Genomic DNA, 14848 nt, shown 5'->3' with positions numbered 1-14848 from the left:
CCTCGCCCTGCGCGGCCGCCGCCCCCTCACAGCTTCCCGCCCCGCGCGCCGCCTCCACCGCCGCGCGCCAGCGAGGCCCCGGCCGGGCGGCGCTGCGGTGGCTCGGGCTGCCCCGGCTGCGCGTCCCGCTGCGGGGCCTCGGGGAGCGGCGCGAGTCCCCCCGCCCCCGCCCGGCGGGCCGGCCGCCGGCACCGCCGTCCCTGGCGGAGGCAGGGCTGCTGCGGGCTGCGGCAAGGCAGGGGGCGCGGGGCGGCTCCCCCGGGCTGCCCCGCCGCTCGGTGCCCCCAGCGCCGGAGCCGCCCTCTCCTCCGCCCCGTCGCCGCTGCGTGGGGCCGGGCTGGGCGGAGACACCCACCGCTTGGGGCGCCTCCTCGCGGGGCCGCGCGGCGGAGGAGGCCGCGGCCGGGAAGGGGCCGGGGGCGCTGGCGCGGCGGGGCCGGGCCGGGCTGAGCAGCGCGGGGCCCCGCCATGAGGCTGCTGCGCGCCCTGCTGCGCGGCGCGGCGCCGGGCAGCATCCCGCAGCAGGTGGATTTCTACTCGCGCTTCTCGCCCTCGCCGCTCTCCATGAAGCAGTTCCTGGACTTCGGTGAGCGCCGGGCGGGCTCCGGGCTCCGTGCGGCGCGGCGGCGGGGAGCCGCTCCCCGCTCCGCGGCGGGTCGCTGCTGCGCCGGCGCCGGCCCGGCCGGGCTTTTCCGTAGTTTTTACAAGAGAAAGAGCGTGGGCACCGGCAGCCCCTCGGCGCGGCCCCCGGCGCTGCGTGCTCGGCCTGCGCCACCGCTGCGGCCGGGCGGCGGCTTCCCCAGCGCCCGGCAGGGCCGATCCCGGGAGCGGGGGGAGGCGCGGCGGCGGCGCGCAGCTTCCGCGCCCAGAGCAGCAGGGGCCCGCGGGCCGCGGCGGTGGTGGAAACCCGCTCGGGGTGCTGGGACATGAGGTTCCCCTGCTGCTCTGTATGATTTGTGGCAGGTCCTTTTTGACATAAACAGCCTCTGCTTTGCGAGAGCAAGGGAGAAAGCCTCTGCCCCTTCCCGAAGGGAGCCCGAGTTGGCTCCTTCCCCAGAGACGGGAACTGAGGCAAGGTTGAAATTCAGCTGAAAACGTGAGTTTTCCATACCGAGAAAGTCAGTTTGATCTTCTGCAAAAACTGCAGTGCCACCATCAAAGGGTGGGACAAGGGGAATTATGAGAACTGGTGCTGTTTGTTAATACAGTGACTCAAAAAAGTAAGATTTGTTAAGATTTTTGAAAGCTAGCAGTGTACAAGCTTTCTAATGTATGCCAGTTACGAGAAATGTTTAACCTCAACTGGAGCCAGAGTTGAAGCAATAATGACTTCTCAAACACAATCACATGTTTTTGCCCTACAAAACCCTTTACCCAAGTAAAGTGTTGCTTGTTTGAGAAGTTGTGTGAGAGAAGGAGAAAGCAGCAAACACCAGGGACCATCCTGAATGACTGGGAATCTGGCCTTGAAAATAAGTAAATTGGCAACAAAACACTCTTGTCTTATGCTCCTAACTAAAACCACTCATAATGCTCCCAGGTTTGACTGACTACTTGGCATCAAAAGGGATCACAGGAACTGTCCTGTTCTGCTTCAAAGCAAATACCACACAGAGAAAGGTCTTGTAAGTAAAACTGAGAAACCTTCCTAAAGCCTGGGTAAGGAGCCATACTATAATGGTTTCTGTTTCTGTAAGCAAGGCACTTTCGTAAGTTATATGTAAACATATAACTAGTTAACTCTTTTTTAACTAGGTTTGAAGTAAAAACATAACTGAGAACTAGTCCTAGAATCCCACACTTTTTAAATAAGGTAAGTAGGGAGATTTACAAAGAAAAATCTGTCTATCAATCCATTCAATGTTTCATACATTGCAACAATATATATCACTTATTTAAAACTTTAGATTTCTACAGGAGTCCCACCATGTAACTTTGTTGCTAGTAGCTTTCAACAAAGAATCATGCAATTCAAAGTTAAATTAGTTTCAACCTGTATTGCTTTACCACTAAAACACCAATAAAACAATGCTTACCTTATAATCAATATTTATTTTCAAGACACAATATTTCCTCTGTTAAAAGTTAGGCTACTGTTTTGCTATTAGTACTTGAACACACTGTAAAGATAATCGTGAAAGCTGTTTTTGATTTTTTTTTTTTTTTTTTTTTTGCTTAAGCATTTAACAAAAAAAGGGGAAGGAAACTAATAACAAAGATAAAAAGTAGAGTACAACATTGAGACAATAACTATAAGAAATTCTGTAGCCATTATCATCTGATGGTGTTTGCATTTGGAATTTTTTTGGTTTTGTTTGCTAAAGCAAGAGCAGTCACAGAGAAAATCATAAAAACCAGCACCTTCAATTTGCCTTGTTAACGAATTTCACCTGAGAATAGGGAAAGGCCTGTAATAGTCATACGCCCGAAATGCAAGCTGGCTAGGGAAACGAATGAGATATTTCTGGGCAGAGGTCATATCTCGAAAACGTACACCATCCCTGTGGTGGTCCCATTTGCCTCTCTTTAACATGCTCAGTCAGTACCACGTATTGTTTGATCAGTAGTAGTTAGAGTCAATGTTTGTTGCAAATAAAATGAAAACTTTACATGGATAGAAACCATGTTTAAAATTGAATGGTATGGGTCTGCATTATTGCACTAATTACTCTTCATATATAGTGAGGAATATATAAATGCTTCATATAGGGAAGATTCTCCTTATCATTATAGGGCGGGTAGATTTCAGTATGATATTACATTTTGAAATATAAGAGGGCTAATGCCATGAAAGAAACATATTGGCTGACTAAACTAGCCCAGTCAGCTTCAAAACAAAACCACAAGCTTCTTGCACAAGAAAGTAAAAGTTTGTGTAGTTCTATCCCACAGATGTTGACTTTATTCTAATGTTCTCAATATATTTCTTTTGGTCTTAGGATCTGAAAATGCTTGTGAAAAGACTTCATTTATGTTTCTGCGACAAGAGTTGCCTGTAAGACTGGCAAACATAATGAAGGAAATAAGCCTTCTTCCAGACAACCTTCTAAGAACACCTTCAGTTCAACTGGTGCAGAGCTGGTAAGAACAGCGTCATTTCATACCTTTTCAAGGCTGGAGAAACAACACATTCTCTTCTATAGAAAGAACATTTCATCTACTCATTACATGAACATATTACTTATTTAGACTGAATAAATATCCCAATGTGACATAAATTAGAAACTAAACTTGCAGATATCAGAAAAACTTCTTGGAGCAAATAGAGAACCCACAATGGAATTATATATCAGTAATCAACTAAGCATTGCAGATTGTCATGCATGAGAGTTCATTAACAACAAAAATTCACCACAGCAATGTTTAATAGGGGCTTATCTAAAATGAAGAAGCTAGCTGAAGAAACCAACAGAAGCAGCTAAATGCATAAAATGCTTGCAAAGCAGAATAGAAACCATTTAAAAGACAGGTTGTTGCAGATTCAGACTAAAGGTATAGAACATATGAAGAAAGAGTAATAGGAACCCTCCCAAAGCCAAATCTTTAAAACGGGAGAAGCTCTTTATTACAATAGGAGGCTATTAGAATTAAAAAGAAAAATAAAATTTGCTTTCAATTAAGGAATTTAGAAGTAAGCATAAACTTTTGTAGGATAAATGCAAAATAAAGAGATTACTTGGCAACTGCTGAAGGTACATAGATATTTGGAAAGGCTTTTAAAGAAAGAGAACAAAGTCTGCTAGTGAATAACTGGGACTGATTAGATGAATCTAAAAAGAGATTTCAGTGAAGACGAAGGCTCTCAATGAAACATAAAAGCTAAAATTCCCATGACACTAAATGATGGTGATAAAATGGGAAATGAATTTCACTTGGACAAATGCAAAGTAAAACATGGAGAGGAACCTCCCACCCACCCAGTATGATTACTAACTTACAATCAGAAAAGAAATTTTGATGCTACTGTGGATATTTTTCTGAATATGTCAGTTGATGGGCAAGAAGGCAAATAGATTGTTAAGAACTAAGTAGGAAATAGGGAGGGGGATGGAAATATAATGGTACCACTGTGTTAGTCCATTATTCCTCTGAACTGCATGCAGATTTAGTCACCCCCTCTTGAACAGAAAAGAGCAAGAGGAATAATCAGAGGGTTGGAACAATTTCTACATGAGGGGAAATCAGAATTCTTCAGCTGCAGAAATACATAGCTAAGGAAAGAGATGATGGTAGAAATACTTAAATCATGAACAAGCTGGGGAAATTTTCTAATATGTAAATAAAATAACAGGAACTACTTGGTGATGCAAATAAGTGATTGTCCACTAGGTTTAAAGCACAAGGAACATCTTTTATACATTCTAATTAAATTCTGGAATTAATTGCTCTGGAAATTTTGGAAGACAACAGTATGAATGGATTCAAAAGGATCTGACAAAAATTCACAAGTAATAGGTCTATTGGATATATCAAATACAACAATTTAGATGCTACCAGCCTTGGAAAACCATTAATTGCTAATTGAAGGGAGTTGGGGAGGCATATTAGAATTGGTCTTTGCCATGTTTCTTTAATTTAAAGGTATGTCCAAAGTCTTCAGGAGATCCTTGACTTTAAGGACAAAAGTTCAGAAGATTCAGGAGCTATTCATCGGTAAGGATTTGCTGTCACATTTATTGTTACGTTAATGTTATATAAAAGGACTAGCAAGAAAAGAAGTGGCTCAAGAAAAATTTCAACTATCTTAAATTTCTGCAGTCACAGTAACATCACCCCCTGCCTCCAAAAGGAAAGTACATTAGAACGTGAAACAAAACACTTTCTTTTGTGCCAAATTGTTCTGGTCTAAGGGCTTTTTTTTTTTTTTTTTTTTTAACACCAAATAAGCTGTAAGTACATTAAGCTTGACCAAATTTTTTATCAATTCCTTACTTGTAATGTTGCAACTGCTGTATGGAGCTTTACAACTGTAGAGTACGTCGGGGCATCATTGACTGACATTAGCTGCCATTTGACAGGCATGGGATGATTCGTATCAAAATGGTTGGCACAATTTTCTCTTTTTTCTTGTGGCACCATTATTGATTGTTCAGTGTAAGTTGCTTGAAATGATTTATATGCTATCAAGACTGACCTGCCTTCTTACTGTGGTAGGTGGATCTGTGACGTTTCTCTACATAGTGGTCTTCGTTTTCTGGGGCAGATACTCATTCAATTTTCCAGAGTATTAAACTCACTTGAAAGTGAAAATCTAACAGTGCATTAATTTTAGTTTTACAGATACTGTGATAAAAATCCGGAATCGACACAATGACGTAATTCCTACTATGGCTCAAGGAGTAATAGAGTACAAAGAAAGCTTTGGCATTGATCCAGTGACCTCTCAGAATGTGCAGTATTTTTTAGACCGTTTTTACATGAGTCGCATTTCAATTCGAATGCTCCTTAATCAACACTGTAAGTGCTGTTGTTGCAAGGAGGGTAAAGAATACATGTACCATGTCAGTATGTTTTCCTTTCGTTTTTATGTGCTTAATATGAACTTCAGTGTTTCATATGAATACACCATTTACCTTGTTATTTATAAACTTCTCTAATACAATTCTTAAAATATGTATTAATAATAGCCATTTTAAGTATGCTAAAGATTGCAATTATAGAATGTTAATAAATTTCTATTCAATACTGAAGACAAACTAAAAATTATAAAATTATATTGGGTATTAAATATTATTTTCTTTGGCAGCTTTATTGTTTGGTGGGAAAATTAATCCAGCTCATCCAAAACACATTGGAAGCATTGATCCTAGCTGCAATGTGGTTGAAGTTATTAGAGGTATGTTCAGCAGATAAGAACAAGAATTCTGTAAAGTTGTATGAATGTCTATATTGAGAGCTAATACATTCATGTAGTGTTTAGTTCTTTCTTACCTGGAGCAGAAGTTTCATTTCAAATGTAAAACAGTTTTGTCAGTTTTCACATTAAGCCCAGTTTTTGTAAGAAAATACAAAAACTCCCTGACAGTGTAGAAAGTTTTCAATTTGTGATTTTCTTTTCGGCAAACTGTAAAAAAATAAGAAAGGGAGGAGGGAGGAATTAAACCTTCTGTGTTTTTATCATAGATGGCTATGAAAGCGCTAAGAGACTGTGTGATTTATATTACATGAGCTCTCCAGAGTTCATCCTTGAAGAGCTGAATGGTAAGTGAATATGGGATTAGACACTCTCTTGAATGTAATAACTTCTTCTGAAGTACCTGATCCTAAAATATTCTCCTTCCACTTCCCATATATTTAATGTGATCTCTATATATACTGTCCTAAACTTATTATTATTATTTTTTTGGTCTGGCAGAAGGCTTCCCCTGTTTCTCCTTTTCTTTTTCAAAATTAGGAAGTCTGAACCAGTAGCAAAGTTTTTTATTGTACAGGTACTGATATAACAGATTTCAACAGTGCACCCTCCCCACCTTCATTGTGATTATGACTCTTCATTGTGATTATGACTATTACACCTCACACTCTCTGCATTCTCCCGTGACACTAAAATTTATACCAAACATTCTGTTCAATTCTCTTTCTTATTTAGCTATTATGTACTTGTAGTTCTAATTAGACATAGTATGCTCAAGTCTCTGTAAAAAGTCATTTGCACCCATTGGCTGTGACTTTTGAAAAAGCTGTTTACAGCTGTGCTGCTATCAACTCGGAGATCAGCTATAGTCCTCATAGTCCTCTCTAACACTACTTACTGGAGTGTTTTTCAAGTTATTAAAAGCCAAGTCCGGATAGCGCTATAAAAACAAGCAGTCAAAATTGACTCTACAGATAATTGCAAGAGCCCAAACACACCCACAGTAACTTGGCCTGCAAAGCTAAAGGCAAAGAAAGTGTGGCTTTAACTACACATGCCAGGTTTTTTCCTTCCTACTTTACAAAACATGTCATTCTTTATCTAGGTTAAAGGTTTTTTTCTCTCTCCATCTTTGAGCATGATTACTAAAATCATCTCTACGGAACTATCAGTCATGCTAGCTAATTCTCTGTACTGAAAGGTCTTTTAATGTTGCGCGCACTCCAGAAGCCAGAACAAATAGGTTAGTTTATAAAAAGGGAGTGGCCTTTTGCTCAATGAATTGTGAAGGTGAGTTAAACCTGAGCCAGGCCAAATGCACATTCCTTGCTCACAGTTGTGAATGGAGGCAATTAAATTAAACCCTAGGCGTGTGGTTGGGGGTGGGGGGTGGAAAGTAGTTAACTTGACGGTAGGAACCTGATGTATTTCCAGGTGTGATTTTTTTTTTTTCTTTTACTTTTGATGGCTACATAGTTTGTTCTAGATCTTTTGACAGTACTAGTCTTTTAACATTTACAGTTGATAAAACATTGGTTACTAACACAGTCTGATAAAAAAGATTATTAATTTGTTGAACTGAAAGGACTTTGATGGCCAGTAGAATGTTCAGAGCCACTTTCCCTTGATTTTAGTGTAATGAATGTGTTCCCATGATTTTGTTTCTAGAATTTACTCTTAAAAAAAAAAAGTTTTGAAAATTCTACCAGTTCATAGACAGAATTGTCTATATAATCTTTAAGGTTTCTTGTTATATCAGCTAATTTCTAAAGTAATCCAAGAATAGGCTGTGCTGTAGTTACTGTTTGGTGCATTAGTGTATCATAGGATAATTCAGGTTGGAAGGGATCTCTGAAGGTTTCTAGCCTGACCAAGTTGCTCAGGACTTTATCCAGTCTGGTTTTAAAAAGCCTCCAAGGGCAGAGACTGCGTAACTCCTCTGGGCAACCTCTTCCAATGCTCAACTGTCCTCATGGTGAAAAAGTTTTTCTTTATATCCAGTCTGAACATCTGTTAGTTCATCTTATACTCATTGTCTCCTGTCCTTCCACCATCCTAAGAGCCTGTCTCCACCTTCTTAACAACTTCCTTGTAGGTACTGGAAGGCTATTACATGCTCCAATCAGTGTTAACACAGTTGGTGTAAAGATTAATTTATAAAGAAGCAAGCACACTTAAAAATCTTGAATATGAATTTTGATTAACACAACTTTTTAAAAGATTTCTGTTCCAATTTTCCTTCTCTTGTAAATTCTTTCAGCAACTAATAAAAATGTACATTTTGAATTACTGCTGGAATGAATAAAGGGGATCTAGTTTGCCATTTAATTATTTAGGCCTTCTTTTCTCCAGCTAAATCACCAGGACAGCCCATGCAAGTGGTATATGTACCATCACATCTCTATCACATGGTTTTTGAACTTTTCAAGGTCTGTGCAATTACCATTACACAATTTTATATACATATTTGTTTAGTGAGATTGTATTTGTTTGACCTTTTTGAACCAATTCTAGATAGTAACATGCCTCTAGCTATCTGACTGCAGGAAGATACCTAAATATTGCATAGAAAATGAACAGCTTTGGAAGATGTGTCTTTTACTTAATGATTGAATACATCTGACAACTTCAGCAGTAGGCAGCTTTGTCAAAATTTTCAAATGTATAAAGGCACTAGTTAATAAAGCAATAGAGAATAAGATATATAATTTTTGGCCACCTTTATATCTGATATAATGTGAGAGAGGGGCACTATACAGCTTTCCCCAAGCAATTTCTTCAATCCTCCACTTTTCTTCAGCTTTGTGTCATATTGCATGTGCAATGCATTATAAAAAATTCTACAAATAAAACTACAGTAAAATATTTAGATGTTTATTCTAAAATATTTTAAATAGTTCAAGTCTGTGCAGTTACCCTCTAATAAATTACACAAATACTGATACTGAGCAAACCAGAAATATATAAAAGACTATTCTAAAACTAAAGCTTTTATCCTGATTCTGAAATAAGCTGATTGATAGAAATAATTTATTTTCCTGAAGTCATGTCTTAAGATAATACACAAAACAGTAACAGGATTTAAGTTCTTGTACTTAAATTTGAAAATTGCAGAATGCAATGAGAGCCACCATGGAACATAATGCTGACCGATGCATTTATCCTCCAATTCACGTACATGTCACATTGGGAAATGAGGATTTAACTGTGAAGGTACCACTTTTTTGATTATTTAGAAAGTTACTTCCAGTAGTTTTTTTCTTCCTTGCCACAGGAAGCATGTTATTAACTTTAGTTAGTGATTCTGATTCCAACAGTAGCTTATATCTGATTGTGTAGCATGTAAGGATCAGGAGAAAAATTCATGAAGCAGTTATATATTTATGCGGCAGGGACCGTAATGGAATTTTATGCTTTTGTCACTGTCATTTTGTGCCTAGCTTATAGGCCAGCATGACTGAAAATGAAGTAGCAGCTTTATACAATTGTAATGCTAGCATTTTGTAAGTGAAAATGACAGCGATATGCGAGTTGTGAAACAAAATTAATAAAGAAGATAAGCATTGTGTATTCCATGTAGATCAAATCTGCCTGTAAGATGGTTTCCAGAGAAATTTCTTTTTCTTTTGTGCAATATCCACGTTGAATTTCAAAGACCAGCTGCAAGTAACTGGCTTTTTCATAGGTCTAACGAAAGTCTAGTAAAACAACTCTTAGTAATGGGTTTTATGACATATTGTATTTAATTGGCACTATTCCTGAGGAATAAAGTTGAAAATATACAGAACTTTGCATTTGCTGAAATCAGTAGGTTTAGATACTGACTTCCAACAAAATTAATTACAAATAAAAAAAAATGCAAAAATTAAGAATTTTCTTGCTTTGAAGGGATTATGAATGCTTCCCCTGGTAGTATTTTATTTAAATGATTTGGGTGAGGGATGGAAGGGGAGGATTCAGCTCTCTTTAGTCATTGTTGTAGCTGAGAGATCAGAATTTAAGAAAATCCATAATTTAATAAGGACAACTTTATATTATGTTTTATCTGAATTTTCTCTGGATCATCGTTTGAGAGATGCTTTTTTTTATAAAAACATATTCAGAGACATAAACGGTACATGTTCCTTCTTGTTCAAGATGAGTGATCGTGGTGGTGGTGTTCCTATGAGGAAAATCGACAGACTATTCAACTATATGTATTCAACAGCACCACGTCCCCATGTTGAGACGTCACGAGCTACACCATTGGTATGTAAATCTTTTATACTTTGTCATCTCGGATATTATGAATAGTCACAAAAGCAAGCATACAGCCAAAGCCCCTACACCAATAATTTTACAGATACAGTGAGTACGACCATTTGGATGTTACAGCTTAATTCAAATACTTTTCTGAAAATGATTGGGAAATTGCATAAAACCCTAAAATACTCACAGTTATTTAAACTTTAAGATTCTTGTCTTCTCTGTCAAATGTAAAGATCAGCTACCTCAAGCAGAATACTTTGCTATATTGCACATGTTGCAGTAAGCATAGGACTCTAAACTCTTGTTGTGGCCACTGAATGAAAGGAAAAATAAATATAGCTGTAGTTCTGGATGAAGTCTGTACTTTATTTCAATTGTACTATGTAGTCAGTTGTACCATCCTCAACAAAAACAGGTGCACAGATGTGACAGGGCACATGAAGAATCTACTTCTGTCTCATGTGAACTTAACTAAGTGAACTTAGGTAGACCTTACTAAATTTTATAGCTGCACAAGAAATAAAATCTTATTCTCTCAGTTGGAACCTCTTAACAGCTCTCCTTGAATTTGTTTTTACATAGCATCATTCAGATTTTTTTTTAAAATGCATAGTTTTCTGCATCTATTTGCCTATGCAACTCAGTTAACACTGGATCCTTAAATAAAAGTATAGTGTATGTTCTTCCAGAGATATTACTAAAATTGAGTAGACAAAAGAAATAATGGGCTATGTTCTGCTGCTGCAGACAAGGCCTGTTAGAATTTCAGTGTAAACTACAAATTCATAAAAGTTGCTTCTTGAACCTTTTTGTAAGTATTGATGATGAAATGCATCTAAGTCTTCTATTTTCTTAAGATTAGTAGCTCCATTTGGCATAAGGCGGAGTTAATATACCTTTCTCTAAGTGTCAGCTTTTCTTGGAAAAGCTACCAACAATACAAGAAATGTTATCTAGTAGCCCCTTTAACAAGGGATTCAAACAGTTTTCTCATTGTAATCATAATCATCCATACTTTCTTCCATTTCTGGGTAAACACAAGGGGACATTATGCCTAACATTTGAACTCCTTATCTTACCGTCAAGCATCATGCATAGTTTGTCTCTTTACCTTTTAAGTCAAAAAGAAAAAAAATCCACTGTTTCAGATTGATGCAATTAATGGAAATACACTTTTTTCTTTCTTGCTTGCTCTCCTTCTTCTGGATCAGGCTGGATTTGGTTATGGCTTGCCCATATCACGTCTGTATGCACAGTACTTCCAAGGAGACCTGAAACTGTATTCCTTAGAAGGTTATGGTACAGATGCAGTTATTTACATAAAGGTATGACTTAACACTTCACCATTTTAAATTCATAATCAACTCTAACTACTCATGGTCTTTGTTCTGTTAGTATAACTTTGATTCAAAAATTAGCCAGCTAATGTCTTCTCCTTTTACAGGCCTTATCAACAGAATCAATTGAAAGACTCCCTGTATATAACAAAGCAGCTTGGAAACATTATAAGGCAAACCACGAAGCAGATGATTGGTGTGTGCCAAGCAGTGAACCGAAGGACATGACCACTTTTCGCAGTATATAATTTTTTTCCTCAAAAGTTCATAAGTAATCACGTTTTGTAAAGGGAATTAAAAAAAACCTGGGTTACACCAAGTAGCTAAGCCATATTTGATGTGTGAAAATGAATTTAAGTGAAGTAAGAAGCAGCTTAGTTCAAATTACTGTTTTCTGCCAGTATGCAGAAGAATTAAAAACTGTGCATACTTTCAGTTTTTCAGTAAAGAAGGTCACACTTAATTTGTTCCACCTTCTGTTTATGACTTCTTTCAGTAGCTAAATCTAGGGAGCAGTAATTTCAGGTTTTATAGGGACCAATGCAACCTATTTCATATCTAGTGAAATGAGGGTAATTTATACAATTACAAAATTCTTTTAATATAAGAACTATTGAAAGTTCACCAGAGGAAATTTGTCATTATAGAGCGTACCAGATTAATGAAAAACCCATATAAGAACTATTAAGCTTAATGCTATACCGTTGCAGCTGTATGGCACTTTTTATTCCTCGATTCGTAAGCATGCTGATGTCTAATTTTCTGAAGTTAGAAATTTTGCCTAAACTTTATACTTCAAAGTTTTTTGCAGCTGTAGAAATGACCACTTTTGGGTCTGTAAAAGTTTAAAAAAACAAAAAACAAAAAAAACAGTTTTAGCTGCTGCCACTGGTATAATGTATCTATCTCAGGTATGCGGTATTAGTTATATTTCTTTATAGTACTTGGTTGTAATGTGAATATTTAATACATGTGAAAAGCTTATCTTGCTATGATCATTGTGAACTAGCAAATAGTGTTGGCTTGTGTACAGTAAATGTATAATGTCTTACAATGTTTGCTTATATTTCTGTAGGTAATACCAAAACACAGTATCAATGTTATAGCACCAGTAAGATTTCAGACTCTGGGGAATGTCAGGTTACAGCTGTAAATGAAAACTATTTTTAATAAACAGATTTTTAATATTTGCCCTTACTAGGGCATCTCTGTTACTCTGACAGCAGAAACTAGCTTCTCAGGAGTATTTTAAAAAATGTGGAATCAACAATTTTTGAAAATACCTTTGTATTTGTGATGTGATTCTGGCCTTGTTTGTTTATGTAATAATTTGAAGTCAGACTATAACATAAATAAGGTAAGCAGGACATGTCTATCAGTCAAAGGCATGTTGTCAAAACAACATATTGGGGAGGAGAATGAGTATTACATTTCAGGTACACAGTCCTTCTCTAATGAAGGACACAACATCTCTTGATGCCTACTGTGCCAATTTTGTTCAAATCATACACATCTATGTTGCACCTTTGATTCCTATCATTCCTGAACATTTTGGCAATGATGCAGTTAAAGATGTTGAAAAATCTCAGACTTTTCCTCAGATAACTCATCACAATTACTTCTGAGATTCAGTATTAGCAGACTTGCATGATCCCTCTCAGAAAGAATAAGCCTAAACTTTGCTAGTTTACAAGATCAGCTCAGAGAAAAGAGTGAGAGATACTACCACAAGTGAAGGGAACAGCTGGTACATTAAAGCTTAAATCATACTCTTCTAGTTGTAGCTGAGCCACATTAAAGGTTATCGCCAACTCATACCTACAGCCTTTCTAGCCCAGTTCTGCAAAACAACAAAATAGTTTTATACCATGTTCAAGCTAACGTGGGTCACTTTAACAGGAATGAACTGCAGAGTGACTACACTTGCAGTTGCACTGACACTCTGAGGGAGGATTAATCCATCTTAATGGCAACCTGAACAGCACATTTAACTGTTCCACTCAAGCTTGTGTGCACTTAGCAAGGTCCCTCAGTTACTTACCATACAAGGATGCAAGATGGTGACTGTTTGAGGTACCTTTCAAACTGCATGGCTATAAGGGAGGAGAATCTATAGCTGCTTCCTTCTTCAAATTGCATTCACTGTAAAATGTGGCATTTGTAAAAGTTGGAGGAAATCTTTGCAGCTATTGTTTTTGCTAAACCAAAGCTGAAAGTTACAGCAAGGGATTTTAAAAACTCAACTCTGAAGCTGAACTTTATTCTAGCTCTTCTGCTAAGTTTTAAATGTTAAACTATTTAAATAACTTATTTGAACTGATTTTAGTAACATCTGAGAAGTATAAGAAGTGTTTCTGAAGAAAAGCTGCAACAATTTGTTTCCTAGAAAATCTATCAAAAGATTTCATAAGGTATTATTGAAATAAAAACCTTTTCATGCTGTCTCAGCTAGCTACAGATTGAATTCTGATTATTAGAGTAACTTACCTGTAATTATACTTTATTTTCCCCTTTATTCCAATGATTGTGGTGAAAACAGTGTAGTATATTTTGGTTTACAATGTTTAATCCTCCTCATAGGTTTAATCTATTTCTTTTGATTTACACAGAATACAGCCTTTGGTTCAGAAGATGGATTTTTTTTTTTTTAAACATTTCCATTATTGTATTGAAGTCATTGCTAGCACACTGGTTAAAGTGAATCATTGTAGAAAAGTAGTACAATAGCCCAACTATCTAAATGCTGAGATTAATAGTTTTGAATGAAAATGACCTCAGTCTTGCACTGTGAAATTAATCTTGGTTTATGTTAACTTAATTTTTTGAAAGAGTCACTACATTTATTCAATAAAATTTATTTTAAAAATTAGACTTTCAGTTGAGTGATTCTTTGTGGCTTTATACTAAGCTGTAGAGTCAGCTTTCTAGTTTAACATCTGACAGGTGTTAAATGCTGTGGTCTGTGTTAATCAGTGCTCTTATGCCCCCATACCAGGTGAGCTTATCATCCCTGCTACAGCCCCATTCACCTCGAGAGCCCTGCACACGAGCAAGCCTTTGAAGCCATTGTTTCCACTAGTCTGTTTCCTGAAAAACAAACTCTCCACAAGGTGCAACATTGAGCTCAGTTGGCTTAGAAGAATAAGAATACAGATGTTGAACCAATATTCCCAGTTCTAGCTGAAAGCACTTCACTGAAAAATAAACTCTCTTGGCTGAATTAGCAAAGGTGCAATTTCAGGCATATGACCCTGAAGATCTGACCAGTCCATATTTTTCCTAAATCTCTTCTATTGGTAGGGCAGCTCTTCCTCTCTTGCTCAAGATCTGTAAGTTTTGAGTACCAATTCAAATCTACTGGAAACAAAGTAAATAAGAGTTAAATCTTGACAAAATAATTGTTTCTGAA

At 37.9% G+C, this 14848-nt stretch overlaps 1 protein-coding gene across 7 annotated transcripts; it reads left to right on the top strand.

Moving 5' to 3' along the window:
• The first annotated feature begins 430 nt into the window (after positions 1–430).
• Positions 431–14839, top strand: PDK1 (pyruvate dehydrogenase kinase 1). Of its 7 annotated transcripts, XM_067299056.1 has the most exons (14): positions 549–586; positions 1541–1625; positions 1756–1813; positions 2940–3081; positions 4582–4653; positions 5273–5457; positions 5747–5836; positions 6124–6201; positions 8207–8283; positions 8969–9067; positions 9992–10102; positions 11314–11427; positions 11547–11679; positions 14435–14839. In XM_067299056.1, exons 4-14 carry the CDS (start codon positions 2972–2974, stop codon positions 14617–14619), a joined length of 1254 nt encoding a protein of 417 aa, XP_067155157.1. In that variant the 5' UTR covers positions 549–586; positions 1541–1625; positions 1756–1813; positions 2940–2971; the 3' UTR covers positions 14620–14839. The 7 variants fall into 7 exon arrangements, 5 of the variants coding, with proteins under 5 accessions (XP_067155154.1, XP_067155156.1, XP_067155155.1 ...); XM_067299057.1 differs by lacking the exon at positions 1756–1813; XR_010884569.1 differs by lacking the exons at positions 1541–1625; positions 1756–1813 and having other exon boundaries at positions 431–586; positions 11547–13850; positions 14435–14478.
• The last annotated feature ends 9 nt before the right edge of the window (positions 14840–14848 follow it).

The sequence above is a fragment of the Apteryx mantelli genome, chromosome 6 (assembly GCF_036417845.1).
Source record: "Apteryx mantelli isolate bAptMan1 chromosome 6, bAptMan1.hap1, whole genome shotgun sequence".
Lineage (NCBI taxonomy): Eukaryota > Metazoa > Chordata > Aves > Apterygiformes > Apterygidae > Apteryx > Apteryx mantelli.
Note: the sequence above shows the minus strand (reverse complement) of the source record. Positions and strands in the feature narration are given on the sequence as shown.